Here is an 18,608-nt window from a genome sequence, read left to right as displayed (position 1 = left end):
AGAATACACTAGAGTGATTGGCCATTCGATTTTCTAGAGCGGGGTTTGCTAAGAGAAATCGAATCAATGATCAGTTGCAGCGAAGGGCAATGAGTACGAGGCAGAGAGGCAGAGATAGTGCTGAGAGAGACCAATGCAGAAGCAAAGAGAGGCATATGTTGAGCTAGAGGGAGCCACGCAGAGGCAGAAGAGACTGCGCAAAAGCTAGAAGGCCCTGCGTCATCCACGCAAAGGTTGCAGGAGTTACGCAGAGGGTTGTAGAGGCTGTGCAGTGCCTCAGAGGGCTGACGCAGAGGGTGTCAGGCTGACACAGAGGTCAGGAGGGCTGACGCTGAGCTTCAAAGTGTGGTGGAGAGGGTTTTGTGGGGCAGATTTTCTAAATATCTGCTTCCAAAGAGAGGTATTACTGCCGGGTTATTTTTTTTTCTGTTAGGTGAGCCAGTATGGCACCCAGTTGTACTCAGAAAGACTACATAATAATATAACCCTCAGAATTGCTGCACCGGTTTTCCCAAGTTGGTTTTTCTGGGGACGTGTTGTCCAAAAATAACAGTGTCACTTGTGTGTTTGTTATTTCTTTCAGTTGTTGATCTGTAGATGGTTGAGACTGTATTGTGTTTATTTCAATATTTATATGGTTAAATAATTTTTCGGAATTAACAAGTAGGAGAACTAAACCAGAGAATATAGATAAAATTTCTAACGGATAAAACTCAGAAATTTCAACATGGTATCAGAGTGTGGTTGCAGATCACAGGAGAGTTGAAGGCATTAGCTGAAGCAGAACATTTGCAGCTGAAACAACTGTCCCGAGTGATAGAACCTGTTCCTAGCAAAAAGCAACAAAGAAGGGTTGATGCAGAGGGACTGTGTCATCAGTTCGGGCCAGAGAGAGGTCAGCGCAGAGGCTTAGGAGGGCAAAAAGGCTCACAAAGAGCCATGCAGAGACCAGGAGGGTTGACGCTGTTGGCTAGGGGAGCATTTCAATCAGTGTTGGGATTGTGCAGAGCCTAGAGGCTCAGTCCTTCGATTGCTGGGGCTTAGGAAGCTGTGGGAAGGTTGCAGGGATTGAAGCTAGTGGCGTGCTGTTGTTGCCGAGACAAAACAATACCTAATGGGAAGAAACCAATGTAGAGGGAGTTGCTACTGAGGCGGATTTCTAGCTAAGAAATCTAGATCAGTGTTGCAGGTGCATAAGAGATCAGAGAGGTGTGACTCGACGGTTGGCAGGCAGATTTCCAGAAGGAAAATCGAGACTCAGAAGGAGTCTAGTAGAGAACTTCCAGACGGAAGTAGCGACTTAGAGGGAGTCAAAGAGAGAACTTCTAGAGGGAAGTAGAGACTCAGAGGAGTAGAAAGGAAGAGTAGAGAGATGGTCATGAATGGAAGTAGAGACTCGGAGGAGTAGAAAGGAAGAGCAGAGAGATGGCCATGAATGGACCGAGGTATCAGGACAGGTTGGACGGGGCGTCCAACTTTGTGGTCTGGAAGGCCAGGATCCTGTCCATTCTAGATAGACATTGCATCAAGGCCTTCGCTTTGAGAAGACTGGCTATCCCAGTTGACCCGATTGCCAATGAAAAGTACGAGGAGGCAATGGCCAAGGCGAAAAGCATCATCCTTGATGGGGTCAAGGATCATGTGGTCCAACATATTGCCGAGAAGGAAATGACAAAGGAAATGTGGGACACGTTGAAGACGTTGTACCAACATACTTCCGTGCAGAGGAAGATGTTACTTGAGAATCAGCTGCGGTCATACCAGATCTAGAAGGGGGAGTAGATGGATCACTTCCTTGGTAGATTGAAGGAGATTCGGGACCAACTGACTTCCATAGGGTCCACGTCGAATCAAAAGTTGATGGTGAGGACCGCTCTAAACGCAGTGTCCGAGGAGTGGGAGACATTCGTCCAAAGCATTTTGGGTAGGGCGAATCTTCGAGATTGGGAAGAATTGTGGGCGACTCTTCACTAAGAAGAGATTAGATGGCTGTCCAAGATGGGAGGTAGCAGCAAAGGAGTCCGGATCAAGAAGGAAGAGGAAGAGTATGCAGCTCTGGCATATGCGGGAAACCAGGAGAAGAGGAAGAAAAAAGACCTCTCCAAGGTTAAGTACTTCAATTGTGGGGAACTGGGTCATTATGCGAATCAGTGTCCGAGGAAGAAGAATAAGGGAGAGGCGTCTCACTCCAAGGCAGTGCCAGCGAAGGCGGAAAAGAAGGTAGAGGAGGATGACGATTATGCCATGAGTGCTCATGTACCTCTAGAGAAGAGGTGGGGAGACATCGAGTTGTAATCAGGAAGACTACAAGTGATGAGGGGCAGGATCCTTGAGGCACCCAAACTCTTGGATTATACCTGTCTACGGGAGCCCTGAAGTGAGAGTAGCAAGATGGCAGATGTCGGTAGAAACGGATGCAGATGAAGCGACGAAGAGTGCTACAGTGCAGTAGTCCCGGGCAGCGCAGAGCTAGCAGGCTGCAGCGGTGCGAGAGGCACAGAGGAGGTTGCAACAGTGCAGGATGGCACAAAGAGGGTTGCAGTGGTGCGAGAGGCAGGGAATTGTTGCAGCTACGCAGAGGTAGTAGAGGGAGCACATGATAGTGATAGAGAGAGCTTCAACATCGGGAGTGTTTCTAGCCTGATAGGGATGTTGGTAGTTGGGTGGATCAATGACTTACTTCTCAGTAACTAAGTTGCAGTGCAGTAGCAGTTAGTAGTAGCACAATGTAGCATGATGAGAGTGGGTTCCAATGTAGATGCAATGTTGGGAGAAAGGACTAGCAGCAGCATGGATGTAGAGGGAGCTGCTGTACGGATGCAACAGTGGCAGTGGCAGGGCCATGGGCAGCAGTACAAGATGCAACAGTGTAGAAAATGTTGAGCGGGGAGGCCTAGCATTAGCACAGGTACCGATACTGTATAATCAGGGTGATGCTCAGTGTGGAGTATTACTAGAGCACAATCCTCACTAAGGAGTGTTGATTTGGGGTAGCATTGGATGTGCTCTAGCCATGAAAATTGGTGGAGAGGCTAAAGCACATGAGATCTCCAAGACCCAGAAATGGTTTGGATAGATTCTACCCGGTTAAGGAGATATTAAAATAATTAATATTTTTAATGGAGATCTTAAGTCTAAACTTAGGGAAAATAAAATATTAATGGGTATTAATATAAAACTGAGTTAGAAGGTTCTAAATGACATGGATCATAATTAATATTTTTAATGGAGTTCCTAAGTTTAAACTTAGGAAAAATAAAATATTAATGGGTATTAATATAAAACTGGGTTAGAAGGTTCTAAATGACATGGATCAAACGAAATCTAATCTTAGCCGTTGAGTAGAGATGTAATCTCGGCCGTTGAAGGACCAATAGGAAAAGTATAGGAGGAGGCTTAAGGGTCAGTTGGAGAATACACCAGAGTGATCAATCATTCGATTTTCTAAAGCGGGGTTTGCTAAGAGAAATCGAATCAGTAATCAGTTGTAGTGAGGGGCAGTGAGTACGAGGCAGAGATAGTGTCGAGAGACCAATGTAGAAGTAGAGAGAGGCGGACACTGAGCCCAAGGGGAGCCACGCAGAGACAGAAGAGACTGCGCAGAAGCCAGAAGGGCTTGTGCCATCCACGCAGAGGCTGCAGGAGGAACGCAGAGGGTCGTAGAGGCTGCGCAATGCCTCAGAGGGCTGACGCAGAGGGTTTCAGGCTGGCGCAGAGTTCAGGAGTGCTGACGCTGAGCTTCAGAGTGTGTTGGAGAGGGTTTCGCGGGGCAGATTTTCTGAATATCTGCTTTCGAAAATAGGGATTACTGCATGTTTCTCTATCGGGTGAGCCAGTTTGGCACCCACTTGTACTCAAAAAGACTGCATAATAATATAACCCTTAGAATTGCTGCAACGGTTTTCCCAAGTTGGGTTTTTCCGCGGATGTGTTGTCCAAAAATAACGGTGTCACTTGTTTGTTTGTCTATTTTTTTCAGCTATTGATCTGTAGATGGTTGAGATTGTATTGTGCTTATTTCAGTATTTATATTGTTAAATAATTTGTTCGTAATTAACAAGTAGGAGAAATAAACCACAGAATACAGATAAAATATCTAACAGGTAAAACTTAGAAATTTCAACAGCCTGTTGGTTACATTGACTGTCAATACAGAGCTGCTGAATTCGGCCTTTTAACCTTCTCACTTGACATTACTTTATGGTGAGTGGCATTACAACCCTTGCAGCATATTTTCTCATCAATCATGGCACTCATATGTACTATTGTTTTCCTTTATATAGTGTTTCTTACTGGATCAAGATTCATACCTAGGTATTGCCTTCGAGTCTCAAGTCTGTACTTGTTTCTTCTATATGTGTCTCTTGCTGGATTTAGACCAGGAAAGTGGTAAGCTATGTATTAGATATTCATATCAATGAACACAGATGCAGACACAGGGATTCGAAAAGCTCTAGTCTAATCTTAAAGCGCCAGCTGATTTTTTTCACATGATGTTATACATGAATTTCAATGATTCTCTGAAAACAATGTTGTTATTGGAATAATAATTTTTTCTTCAGTTCATTTGCAAGGCAGAAGGGTGTATCTGCATTCCTAGTTAGAGACAGAAACTGTCTACATGAACACATGCACAAGTTCAACTTCAACTTATAGTTTCTTCCATTCTGACATTTGGTTACACAACAGGTTACGATAAATGGAGGCCCGCGTACTGGGGTTATTGCGGAATATTCGAGTATGAATGTGGCGATTGCGTCAATTGATAGTGTTTCAGGAAAGTTGGTTGGAGTATCTCCAGGAAATTCTGTATGTATTCATATTAGCACACATTTGTGGCAAAGATTAAATGCTAGATAATAATTTCAGCAGTAATAATTTGTTATAGTTGTGCATGACTTGCAAGTGCTTCATATGGCTAATGATTTGTGGTTTTGGATCAGAGCATTAAAGCTCGGGCTTACAACAGTGTTGGAGATTTTATATGTGAGGCATATGGCACTGTGAACGTACAGGTCCCATCATCCATGAGCTTGAATGTTGTAAATATCCAGCTTGGTATTGGGCGTGAGTTGTCTGTTTTTCCCAAGTCAACAGAGGTTTGTTTTTGTTATATTCTCAAATTTGAGCAGCAATTCTATTGCTGTTTTTATTTTTCATTTTCGTGCATTGAGCCTACGGTCTGCCATCTTTAAGATTTAATACAGATGGCTTGTAGTTTGAAATGTTATTTGGAGGAAATTATTTCGAAGTTGTGACAGATTTTGATGTACTTTTAGGGGGACTTGTTTTCATTTTACGAGCTTTGCAGGAATTATAAATGGACTATTGAGGATGAACAGGTGTGTCAGCTACTTGTCTTTGTATCTTATAATGTGAATTTCATGTTCTTAATATTTTCTTTTTGACAAGGAATTGTAATTCTGAAAATGTGCATTTTCGAAATTCCAAGATTACTGAAAATTCAAGAAACTCTAGCTTTCTTCTCTGTTTGGTCTTTTTAGTTTTTGATGTTTATGATCTTCATGACATTGTTCTCTATTAAGTAATATTTGTTATTGTTGTTAAGGTATTGGCATTTCGCAAGAATGAAGCTGCACATTTTAAAATGCAAGACATTTCATCACTAGGGGAGAAGGGGCAACATTTGCTTGATTTTTCTGATCTGAGTGATGCTGGTTTTGCAACGAGAGTTATTGGAAGGTACTTGCTATTCCAAAGATTGGCTTAAACAGGAATTTTCCTGTGCATAGTTAGCTTGTACATAATATATTTTTAACTTTCGTATGATTCATTCTATTATTGTGCGTACTCATGAATTATAGAAAGTTGCCTATCCAATCACAATTTTAATATATGCAAGCACATTGGAAATATACAAGCAGTGCTAAAGTATCACAGAAATGCAAACCACTGTTATCTTTCATCTTTATCTAGATGGTATGCCAATGATATAGATATGTATAGCCCATTTCCAGAGAATTTAATACAGGCTTCGATTTTTCATTGTTTGAGAGATTTGTCCTTGATTCTTGGAAAGCTCAAATTAGAGGACATAGCCCAATGATGGGATTTTCTTGAAATTCACTAGTCTCCTATGAAATGCCTATTTACTAACTTGCTCAAGATTGAGTTTTAGAAAATCTCAGTCTTGATGACTTAACACCTTTACACCTTTCTTGTATGTTGATGTTCTAAACACCTTAAATTACTGTAGATGGAAGAGAGTCAATGCAAGTAACAACTAACTAAAATTGTCAATACAGCACTGAAATATACAGTATTTAGTGAACACTTTACTTTAGCGGAAATAAGATATTGACGCAGCCTGCAAATTTTGTTTAGGATATAACAAAATTGCAAGATCAGTGCAAAATGGTCCCTAGTCATCCTGTGGTTAAATCATAGTTGAAACAGTTTAATATAGAGTACATTAATAATCCAAAATGATATTTTTCTTTGATGATATCGTGATTGAGAATAACAGAGGGGCATAAAGCTTGTCCAAGAATACCTAAATTAGCATTAAATTTAAATAATCTCAAATGCTACGAAATATGGCACATGGCTGGAGTGGCAACAAATAACATGTAAAGTTATGATGAGCAGATGTGTGAGCCAGTAAGAGGAGTTGATTAATTTAGTTTAGCTTATAGCATATTTTGTTTGTTGTAAACAACTACCAAATCAGTTGTTTCCTGCTCATTGAGATGGTTTTCATAAGAGTGTTCAAAACGTTTTGGCATAGGAGATTACAATTTATACCTTTGGATCATATTATTTGATAGTTTTTGTTACCCTCTAGGCCCCAATCATGTACTATAATGAACTAGATAACCGGATTCGTCCTATAGGCCCCACGAATCCCGAATCCATCGTGTCCGACACGATTGTCTCGAGATTCGTGTCCAAAAACCTTGACACATCGTGTCCTATTTTGACACGTCGAATCCCACTGCGTGTCACGATTTTGGTAGCATGTCTTGTTTTCCAGGAGTCGTTAGGCAGCAAAAGCGACCTGCACGGGTATGAAAAGGCCGCATTTGGTCATGACAGCCACGCATATTTTCATTTGGCAGCTTAATGATCAAGTCTAGGCCCTAGTATTGATATGCTATTCATGGTAATGTTAAATTCTTAAAGTAAAAGTGACATTCTCCTTAATCTTCATTTTCAACCTTTTACTTAAATTTTTAACATGACTCAGGATGTTTGAGAGTGGTTCCGGCCTCATTGGATTTCATATGGAGAAAGTAGAATTTTAGATTTCATTCAAAATCCAGCAGACTTATCAGTTTTTCAGGATTTTAGGATTGGGGGATTGCAATATTTCCATTGAATTTTGTCATGTATTAGGGTATGGAACTCGTATTTAATCAAGAGCACCAATCCCTATATGTACCTTGATGTTAGTGACATTGGTTGTCGAACTCCTGTATCATGACCCTCCTAAAAATGTACGCATCACTCAAACAAAATCTTGACTTGACATGTTATACTTGTTCTATCTTATGTTAATGCTTAAAGGGTGATATTAATGACAAAGATCCCTATACAGATACAGAGGTAATGACAAAGCTACCTCTGGATATTAATGCTTAGAGGGTGATATTAATGACAAAGATCCTGATTGTCCAACAAACTAAAATTTTAGACATTTCTCGTGGTGGCAAGAGGGTCAAGCATAAGAAATAGATAATAGATTGACATGTATTTGAATTTTGTATGTACTATGCATGCTAATAGCTATAGATGAAGATCTATATTTGAAATCAATAAATTTGTATCATTAATTAAAATTTGTGTAAGAAATATCTAATTTTTAATATATATATATATATATATATATATTTTAATAAAATAATATATAACGAATCCTACGTGTCCTGTTCCGGGGGTCAACGTGTCCGAATCCGACACCACGAATCCCGAATCCTCGTGTCAGGTGACTTAGGTAATGAACTATTTAAAGATAAGGATAAGATCACCTCTTGGGTCTATATTTTGCAGTCAATCTCTTTAGTAGCTGATTGTATACCTGAGTTATGTTTGGACTGTCTTTAGGATCATCCGAATTTGTCATTGTTTTTCCTTGGTCAGAAATGGTTTAGAGAGTAATAATAGGAAAATGAAGATACCCTTGTGATTGAAACCAATGTTGCCTGACTCCTCTTCATTCAAGTACCCTCTGAGTTTGATTCCTCTGAATGAAGAAAGCAAGTTGAGTGAGCTCCATTCTATGTCTGAGTTGGAATTTAAATTTAAGCATGCATGTCAGACTGGCTGATAAGTTTGAACCATCTAACTCCTAGTACATCCTCTAGCCCGTTGGGTGTTATCCCTCATGTCAACAAGAGTGTTAGTTTTTGATGGATTTGGTAGTAATGTACAGGTGTTCTAGTCTTAGATGATGCTAAGAGGCTAAGGAACACAAGATCTCCTATACCCAGAAAATGTTTCACAACATAAGCTTGGGAAACAACCTAATTAAATTAATTTGCCATAATTAAAATATTTCCTAAGTCTAATGTAGGAAAAGTGAGAAAGTAAAGTTAATTAATTAAGGTAAGTCGATTTTTCTCTAGAGACTTCTATTGATGGAGTCAAAGTGATCTAAGCCATTGATCAAGATTAGTTCTTGGCTGTTGGTTGTCCAACAAAAGATTATAAGAGAAAGTCGAGGGCTTGGAGAAGAGGCATCGATTTAAAGTTGAGCAGTTCAACTACCCAGTTTGTAGCCTTTAGCAACTGCACAAGTTGTTGAGAAATCGATAGGCTTGTAGATTAGGATTGATTCATCTTGATAACTACTTGTGAGTGTTTGTTGGATTTTATTACTTTATTATGTCTTCTTCATCAAGCAGTTACCAAAAACATAAAGTGCATGAAGATCACAAGAGACAAAGAATACAAGAGGTAGGTTCCAAACTATGGCAAAACCCAAACAACTTCTCTTCTTATAGAATCAGATCAGAGGGAGACATCCAAGACCCAAGACCAAGACCAAGACTTGCACAAGGAACCAAGGCTTCCCTCCTTTTAGATCTCCAACCAAACCAAGTCAACAAGAATCAAAGCTGGTCAAACCTGTTCTAATCATTGTTTCGGACCTGCAACTTTGTAGAGTTTCCCCAACACCTTTGCAGAGTTTCCCCAACACCTTCGTTGAAATAGAGTTGCCATATAATTTGCAGAATAACCCTAACAACTTCGCACATGTGGACAAAGATGTAAAGTTTTGTAGATGTTCTATGCTAAGAGCAATTTCACTTTTCTCACAGCAATCATACAAGTAGATAAGCAAAATGCAAATAGAACATATAAGCAGATCTTACAGAAGACAAATCAGAAACAAGAAAAATGTATGTGTTTGTTTCGGCGGTCAACAGGATGCTTCAACCAGCAAAGTCTCCTTTGGTCAGCCAGCCCAGCATGTGTCACAACAACCCTCCAACCAGTAGATGAGTCAACCCAAGTCAGTTCTACAAAAATCAACGCTGTCCTGAAAAGTCAACGCAGGGGCAGCAAGCTAAAAGTCAATGCAGCAGCAAAACGGTCAACCCTTTGACCTCGATTTTTGTGCCAGGTAGTATGGCCTTCAAAAATCGAACCTCCCACAAGTTTTCAGCTTGTTTGGACCAAGCGTTGACCAAAGTCAACGCTGGTCAAACTTCTGCGAAACCCTAGCAGCAGAAAAATCCTCTTCGTCCTTCCCACGTGTGGTTGAAATTCGTCCTCCAGGTAGCTCGTACTTTTTAGGATGAGAGAGGAAGATGTGAGTTGTGTTGTGATCAAATTCTCTCCAACTTTTCCTGTATATATATATATCCATCAATGAGGGTGTGTGACACATCTGTTGGGCATGTGAGCCTACATTACAAAACTGGCCGACCTTTGCACATATAATTTATTAAGAATAATAAATTCAAAATATAAGTTCTGCTCATCGGATTAAGACTATTTTTATATGGAATTTACACCTCTCAGAAAGAGGAATCCAACAAAAATATTAGCCTCTTAATCTGAGCATCAGAACATGGAGTTTGTACCTAGTTGTCCAAATTTAACACTCCCTCTCAACTAGGGAGAACTCCATCTATTAGTGCAATTAACATCGTGAGTCATTCCGCGGAAACTTGCTTTGCTGGCTTCTTTATTTCAGAACAGAAGTGGGTCAGTCACAAAGACATCATTCCCCGACTGACATAATCAGTCCAGAGGTCCCAGACCTCACAAATCTTGATCTCAGATCAAGTGGTTGGACCATGCCATCCTAGATAGAGAGTACGGCAATCTCTGATGCGTCCATCAGTCTTTGCTAATAGTCTCTAGCTTTTCCACACCTCATTGGCCAAATGAGAGGTACTTCCCATGAGCCCTGAACTCAATGGGTAGGATGCATACGGGGCACAGATTAAATGAGTGGCGAACCAGCTCAATAATCACAAGGGTGGGGCAGAAGCATTATGAGTGTTTATAGCTCCGAGAAGCTATCCCCAAAGCCCCCCAGAGCTCCCAGAGCTCATCGTCCAACAGGACCCACATCATAGGGTCTTTGCACGACACCAAGACTCTCACGGAAGGTTAGGAACTTGACCTTCCCCAGCGGCTTAGTGAGAATATCCGCAACCTGCTCATCAGTTCCTATATGATCGAGCCTTACGGCGCCTCGTTGTACCATATCCCGGATAAAGTGGTACCGGATATCAATATGCTTGGATCGGTCGTGGAACACAGGATTCTCAGTCATACGAATCCCACTCTGATTATCACAGAGTATTACAGTGGTATCTAGCACATGTTGGAACAGCTCACTAAAGAGCTTCCTCAACCAAACTGCTTCACAACAGGCCATACTAGCAGCAATGTATTCGGCCTCCGCGGTGCTCAAAGCCACCGACTTCTGCTTCCTGCTCATCCATGAGATCGAAGCAGAACCAAGATTGAAACAACATCCAGATGTGCTCTTACGATCCACCACACTGCCAGCCCAATCGGCATCAGTATATCCCCGGAGTATCACACTCCCGGCAGTGTATCTCAGCCCATGGTTTATCGTGCCCCGAAGATATCTCAAAAGATTCTTGGCACCAACCCAGTGAAAATGATCAGGCTCAACCATCTGTTGACTCAAAGTATTCACTGCAAAACATATGTCCGGACGGGTGTTCACTAAGAACATCAAAGCTCCTATGAGTTGACGATACTCAGTAGGATTGGCCAAGATAGGCCCTGCAGCGCTGCCAATCAACTTCTTAAAGTTGAGTTCCATTGGTGTCGACACGGACTTACAGTCCACCATCCCAAATCTTTCCAGAAGCTTCACAATATACTTTCCTTGAGAAAGGAAAATCTCTCCAGGTCTCTGCCAGACCTCCAGGCCTAGGAAATAGTGCATCAGTCCTAGGTCTTTCATCTCGAACTCAGCAGCAAGCTCCCTCTTACATTGATGAATGAGAGGGTCATCACCTGTCAGGAAGAGGTCGTCCACATACAGCACTAGAATGAGAGGCTTTCCTTCCTCAACCTTAAAGTAAAGGTTTGGATCAGCATTGCTTCGAGTGAAGCCCAGCTTCATCAAGTAACTATCCATCCTCTCATACCAAGCTCTGGGTGCTTGCTTTAACCCATAGAGGGCTTTCTTCAACCTGCAGACATAAGTGTCTCGATCAATGTTGCACGAAGCGGGAGCGAAGCGGAAGCGCGGAGCGCGGAAGCGTCATTTTCCAAAAATATAGGGAGCGAAGCGTCCGCGGAAGCGTCTGCTATATATATATATTTTTATATATTTTTTTGCATTTATACTCAAAACAAACATCCCAAATACCAAATTAATTGTAGAAGACATGAAAACATGCATATTTTTGCATAAATCAAGATAGATATGGCATCCATGATTCCATTGTAGTTACTAGTATGTACAACAATCATCTATATTCTAGCTATTACAAACATACATCAAATTTTTAAATTTTTCCATTTCAAGCTTTAGCATTGAGTAAATTTTTCCATTTTAGAAAAACCAGTAGTTAAATAATTATAAATCAACATATTATTTTAAATTGATGGTGGACACACATTTTACATTCTTCCATTTCAAGCTTGAATTTTACTGCGTCCCATTTTAACATATCAAAAAAACAAATGAAAGAACATCTCATTTTAATTTATATTTGCATTTAAACCAGTCCTCTAGCAACCAATGGGATCGTCCAAGGGTCATCTAAGCTTCCAGTTATTGTATTTAGGCCAATCATTTTAAACAGAAAAAAGACATTGAATAGACAAATTGAACCTCTCCATATGCCACATTTCAAAAAACTGATGTGGAATTACACGGTCAGTCCAACGGATTGGAATTGTGGTGGAATCACTACTCAAAACATGTTTTCATGCATCCAAATCTAGCACTTCTATGGCAAATTTCTCAAATCTCATGTTCTAGATTTTTTCTCTACCAATTTGTCACATCATATTCAAGAATTTTAGTACCCCTTAACTCGAAACACGAATCAGTAGCCTTTAAAGGCAACATGATCCAATATCTATAGTTAAACATGATTTTTTCTATACCAATTTGTCACATTATATTCAAGATTTTGAATAGTACCCTTGACTGGAAATACGAATCAGTAGTAATGGCAACACGAATCAGTACCTACAGTTAACGTTTAACGAACCTCGATAAACTCGAGTCACAGATAAAGGTAACTTGGTCTGCTGACTCACTCAGAAATACCAGGGTAACTCAACTAAATTCCAAATTCCCCAGTGAGGGTTTCTACAAGCAAAAATAAATAAATATCATTCAGCCACCTAAATAAATTCAAACGAAAAGTCTTAATCTACGGAAAAGAATTCAAAATAAATTCTCCGCCAGGTCTAGGTTTACGGAAATGGTGAAGGCCTCTGGCAAAAATAAATAAATACCATTCAGCTACCTAAATAAATTCAAACGAAAAGTCTTCATCTACGGAAAAGAATTCAAATAATAAATTCTCCACCAGGGTGGCGCCTGGGTGGCGTGCGAGTGGCGTGCGCTTCCGGGCAGGTTGCGTGGCGCCACCCCGTGCCCGAAGCGTCTGCCGAACCGCGATTCCGGGGGGCAGCAACATGAAATGGCAGGAATCGTTTTTTTTGCCCGGAATCGCGCCACCTCCAAAACGGAATCGCGCTTCCAGTGGGGATTCCGGATCGATTCGCTCCGATCCGCGATTCTGCCTTTGGATCCGGGGGGGGGGGGGCGATTCCTGCAACACTGGTCTCGATCTTGAACTTCAAATCCCAGAGGTTGTTCTACATACACCTCTTCCTTTATTGCACCATGCAGAAAAGCGGTCTTGACATCCATCTGATGAAGACTCCATCCTTGCGTAGCAGCAAGGGCTATGATGGATCGGATGGTGGTATATCGAGCCACAGGTGCAAATATATCGTCATAGTCAATTCCTTCCTTTTGAGAGAAGCCACGGGCAACAAATCTTGCCTTAAACTTTTCAGCACTCCCATCAGATCCATGTTTAATCTTGTAGAGCCATTTAGCGGTGACAACAGATTTGTCCTTCGGTCTCGGGACCACATCCCAGACATCATTCTTCATAATAGCCTCATATTCTTCATGCATAGCATCCTTCCAGACTTGATGCTTGATGGCTTCTTCAAAAGATCCAGGTTCAGATTGTATAATAGTACTCATGGCAGCTAGATACCCTTGGTATCTACACGGCTTCTTGCTTTCTCGGAATGTTCCCCTTGGGGCAGCATGACCCTCAGCATCTTCGAGGGTGTCCCTGAGCCATGATGGCCTCTTTCCTAGAGAAGGGGAAGGATCAATAGGGTCCATTGGCCCTTCAACATCAGGCATAGTCTCATCCTAGGGTTCTTCCAGATTTCCTGGTCTTTCTTCATGGTTTTCTTCAGATCTAGGAAGATCTACTACTTTCTTCAGGGAAGCATCTTCGTCAAAAGTGACATCATGGCTTATCTCTACTTCCCTTTGACCAGGTACATAGACTCTATATGCCTTAGAAGTCTCACTGTAGCCCACAAACATTCCTTTCTTCCCAGTAGCATCCAGCTTACTTCTCTTTTCTTTCGGCACATGAAAATAGACAGGACATCCGAAAATTCTAAAATGTGAGACATCAGGTTTCTTACCAGAGAAAACCTCTTCGGGAGTTTTGGAGTCCAAAGCGGAATGAGGGCATCGGTTTTGAATGTACACAGCAGTATTTGCAGCTTCTCCCCACAAAAACTTTGGAAGACCCTGGTCACATAGCATGGCACGGGCAGCTTCCACAATAGTCCTATTCTTGCGTTCAACAACACCATTCTGCTCAGGAGTATATGCAGTGGTAGTCTCCCTCTTAATGCCAGCTTCTCTGCAAAAGTCTTTGAACTCATTTGACTCATATTCAGTGCCATTGTCAGTCCTCAAAATCTTGATCTTCTTTCCGGTCATATTTTCCACCAAGGCTTTGAAGGTACGGAACCACATGAAAGCCTCATCCTTCTTCTTCAAGAAGTATATCCAGGTTTTGCGAGAGAAGTCATCAGTAAATGTCATATAGTAAGAACATCCCCCCAGGGATGTTACAGGCAACATACCGGAAAGATCAGAATGGACCAGTTGCAATATCTCAGATGTCTTTGTGACACTTGAGGGGAAAGGTCCCCTTGTATGTTTTCCTTCAGCAGAGCCCTTACATACACCTTTATGATTATTTCCAAAATCAGGCATCCCTGTCACCACCTTCCTTGCTTCGGGAAGAGCCTTGTAATGAAGGTGTCCAAATCTTCGGTGCCATAGTTCGGTTTGACGGATAGTATCACAAGTCATAGCTCCCAACGGACTCCCTCCAACCTGGTAGAGTGTACCAACTCTAAAACCAATTGAGATAGCTTCCTTGAATCTCTTCTTCCACATGAGTACCTTTCCATCAGAGAAAGTTACATTGAATCCTTTGTCTTCCATGGCAGATACAGACACAAGGTTCTTCTTCAATTTGGGTACATAGAGTACATCTTGTAGATGGAGGACTTGTCCTTGAGATAAGTGGAGGGTCACAGTCCCGGTCCCTTTCACAGGATAAGTGGCATTATCCCCAAGGATAATTTCTAGATTAGTATCCCTTTCAACCAGGTCAGAAAGTGCTTCCTTGAATCCGGTGATGTGTCTTGAGGCACCACTATCGATTAGCCAGACATCCATAGTGTCGGGCGGAGATGCAGCTGAGAGAGCAGATATTAGAATATACTCATTTCTTTTATCAACAACATTAGACTCCTCATACCTGGTATTTCTGGTCCTTTTAGAAGGTGGATGGTTTCCTTCAAAGTGAGTCTTCCTCTTTCCTTTGGATTTGTCATTTCTTTGATTCCCATTCCTTCGGTTGTTGTTGTTGTCGTCACTATCGGGAGAATTCTTCTGGAAGGGGCATTCTCTAGCATAGTGTCCAATCCTATGGCAGGTGAAACATTTACCCTTCTTCTTTTGAGTCTTAGTCCTTCCTTTGTCCTTGGAACCACCAGAGTTCTTCTTTCGGGAATGAGCAACATAGGCAGCATTTCTTTCATTATCAAATTCCTTCATCCTTGTTTCTTCTTGCATACATCTAGACAGAAGCTCATCAAAGTTAGGGATGGTATTATTGTTGAGAATGGTAGTTGTGAATACTTGCCATTCATATGGAAGTCCTCCAAGTGCAGTGAGAACCATCTCACGATCAGCTATTGTCTCCCCAATAGCTAGCAGATTGTTCCTGGTTTCGGTCAACTTCATAAAGAAAGTTTGAATAGACTCGTCTCGACCCTTCTTCATATTCTTCAACTTGTTCTTGAGGAATAGCACTTGGTTCACATTGTTTACTCGGAACATAAGTATCAGTTTGTCATACATCTCCTTGGATGTGCCTAGTTCAGATATGTAGGCAACCAGACTCTTATTTATGGATTCCCTGATCAACAGTTTTGCTCTGATTTCTCCCTTCTTATACTTGTGTTTAACAGCAGCAGAGGCATTTGATGGAGGTTCTTGAATCTTCCCTGTCACATGATCTAGGAGATCATGATCTTCTAATTTGAGATCTAATAACATCTTCCAGGCATGGAAGTCATCACTTCCAGTCAGCTTGTCATTCTCCTTGAATTCAAGCTTAGAGGAATCCATTTCCTTCGATGATGATTGCTATAGATAGAGTTTGTCTTCACCTCAGCTCCGATACCATGTAAAGTTTTGTAGATGTTCTATGCTAAGAGCAATTTCACTTTTCTCACAGCAATCATACAAGTAGATAAGCAAAATGCAGATAGAACATATAAGCAGATTTTATAGAAGACAAATCAGAAACAAGAAAAATGTATGTGTTTGTTTCGGCGGTCAACAGGATGCTTCAACCAGCAAAGTCTCTTTTGGTCAGCCAGCCCAGCATGTGTCACAACAACCCTCCAACCAGTAGATGAGTCAACCCAAGTCAATTCTACAAAAGTCAACGCTGTCCTGAAAAGTCAACGCAGGGGCAGCAAGCTAAAAGTCAATGCAGCAGCAAAACGGTCAACCCTTTGACCTCGATTTTTGTGCCAGGTAGTATGGCCTTCAAAAATCGAACCTCCCACAAGTTTTCAGCTTGTTTGGACCAAGCGTTGACCAAAGTCAACGCTGGTCAAACTTCTGCGAAACCCTAGCAGCAGAAAAATCCTCTTCGTCCTTCCCACGTGTGGCTGAAATTCGTCCTCCAGGTAGCTCGTACTTTTTAGGATGAGAGAGGAAGATGTGAGTTGTGTTGTGATCAAATTCTCTCCAACTTTTCCTATATATATATATCCATCAATGAGGGTGTGTGACACATCTGTTGGGCATGTGAGCCTACATTACAAAACTGGCTGACCTTTGCACATATAATTTGTTAAGAATAATAAATTCAAAATATAAGTTCTGCTCATCGGATTAAGACTATTTTTATATGGAATTTACACCTCCCAGAAAGAGGAATCCAACAAAAATATTAGCCTCTTAATCTGAGCATCAGAACATGGAGTTTGGACCTAGTTGTCCAAATTTAACAAAAGACAAGTAAAAATTCAATCTTTCTTCTTTCCTTCAATTTTTCTATCTTCCTTGGGCTTCGTAGTTCTTCTTCTTCTTTCTTGTTTAGAGATCGAATTGTCAGTGAGTGAGCAAATGAGGTCGAAGTCTCTTCCTTTTATAGCCATCTAGGAGATCGATAGGGCCTCTTTAAGGCCGACTTGGTGTTGTGAGACAAAATGACTCTTTTTGACTCAACATAATTTTTTTTTGTTACAAATTGTCAAAATGAGACACACAATAATTTTTCTTCTTGACTCGATAAACCTAGAAGCATGGAAAACACACATTGAGTAGAATAAGAATAATAATATTAATCATAATAAAATTTCCTTTTCTTCTTTTTGTTTTTTACATGAAATACATATTGATACAAGTACAATAATAATTTTGAAGACCGAACCTAGTTACAATTTTCAACACTCCCTCTTCACTAGGGAGGTATTCATAATTACACAACGAGATACAAGGATAATCCATTTGAAATATTCTCATATGAAGAGTTCAGATTGATAAGTCATTTTCAAGCATAAACATCATAACCAACATTATCAATCTGCTATATAGCAAGGCCTTGACTAACAAGCTCTAACTCTCCACTAGATTAGAGCACAATGTTGGGAGGCTTACATTTGGACACCACCACCATTGCCTGTTGTTGTCGCACAGATTGTCACGACAACGCTCAGACCGGGGGCTGTCACCTTGATGCCCGATCTCTCCGTTTAAGCCTGTCTCCCGTGGCTAAGGGGGGTAGACCCTATGGGAAAATGAATGATCAACTGAGGACCAGTTGGGTTGGGAGACACGAGGGGGAACAAGCACTTAGTTGATTTTATTAAGTTAATAGACCAGTGCCTTATGGAGTTAATGTTTAAATGACTACTTGCTAAATGTTGCAGAAATGTAAACCATGTAGAGCAATCATTTATCATCAAATAACCTAAGCGAAAATTAACTTTTATCAAATGCGAGAAAATGCTTAACGGCTTAATGATACTCCAGCAATTTAAAATTTTGAAAGATAAAGTGCCTTGAACAATCACGTAAAATTTTAACCAGAGACCACATTCACGCAGTTAATCCTCAAATGAACATTGAATCATATTAAACACTAATTCCCACGTCAAAATTTTTAGCCTCAACATAAAAGATGAAACCTAAGAAATTTCCGAGCCAAGACTGAAATTGGCAAAAAGCTTCCAATTTTTTTTATTTTTTTTTAAATGAAAATGAAACTTTAAATCCAAAAAATGAACTAAACTAAAAAGGAAACCTTTTATCAAATTTTATATTTTATATATTTTTTATGATTTTTATTTTTTATTTATTTTTAATTTTTAATTTTAAAACAAAACTTAAAATTAAAACTTAAACTAAAACTAAAGCAAAACCTGAAAAAATCTAATTTTAAATTTAAACTAAGGTCTAATAAAAATAAGAGAAACATTTTTAATCATTTTATGAAATTTTTTATTTAAATTTAAACTAAGGTCTAATAAAAATAAGAGAAACATTTTTAATC

At 40.5% G+C, this 18,608-nt stretch overlaps 1 protein-coding gene across 2 annotated transcripts in view; it reads left to right on the top strand.

Annotated features, from left to right (window-relative positions):
* EMB3012 (embryo defective 3012) overlaps nucleotides 1-18,608 on the top strand; it is a 382,712-nt gene that overhangs the window by 218,280 nt on the left and 145,824 nt on the right. For both annotated transcript variants that reach the window (XM_089417406.1, XM_089417405.1), the window contains exons 20-23: nucleotides 4,690-4,809; nucleotides 4,944-5,099; nucleotides 5,280-5,342; nucleotides 5,570-5,703. In XM_089417406.1, coding sequence (XP_089273532.1) covers nucleotides 4,690-4,809; nucleotides 4,944-5,099; nucleotides 5,280-5,342; nucleotides 5,570-5,703 — 473 coding nt within the window. The remainder of the gene's footprint in view (nucleotides 1-4,689; nucleotides 4,810-4,943; nucleotides 5,100-5,279; nucleotides 5,343-5,569; nucleotides 5,704-18,608) is intronic.

The sequence above is a fragment of the Pinus tabuliformis genome, chromosome 3_2 (genome assembly GCF_031772625.1).
Source record: "Pinus tabuliformis cultivar Carrire ecotype Pingquan chromosome 3_2, CPIR1, whole genome shotgun sequence".
Taxonomy (NCBI): domain Eukaryota; kingdom Viridiplantae; phylum Streptophyta; class Pinopsida; order Pinales; family Pinaceae; genus Pinus; species Pinus tabuliformis.
The sequence above is the reverse complement of the archived record's forward strand: the minus strand, read 5'-3'. Positions and strand labels throughout refer to the sequence as shown.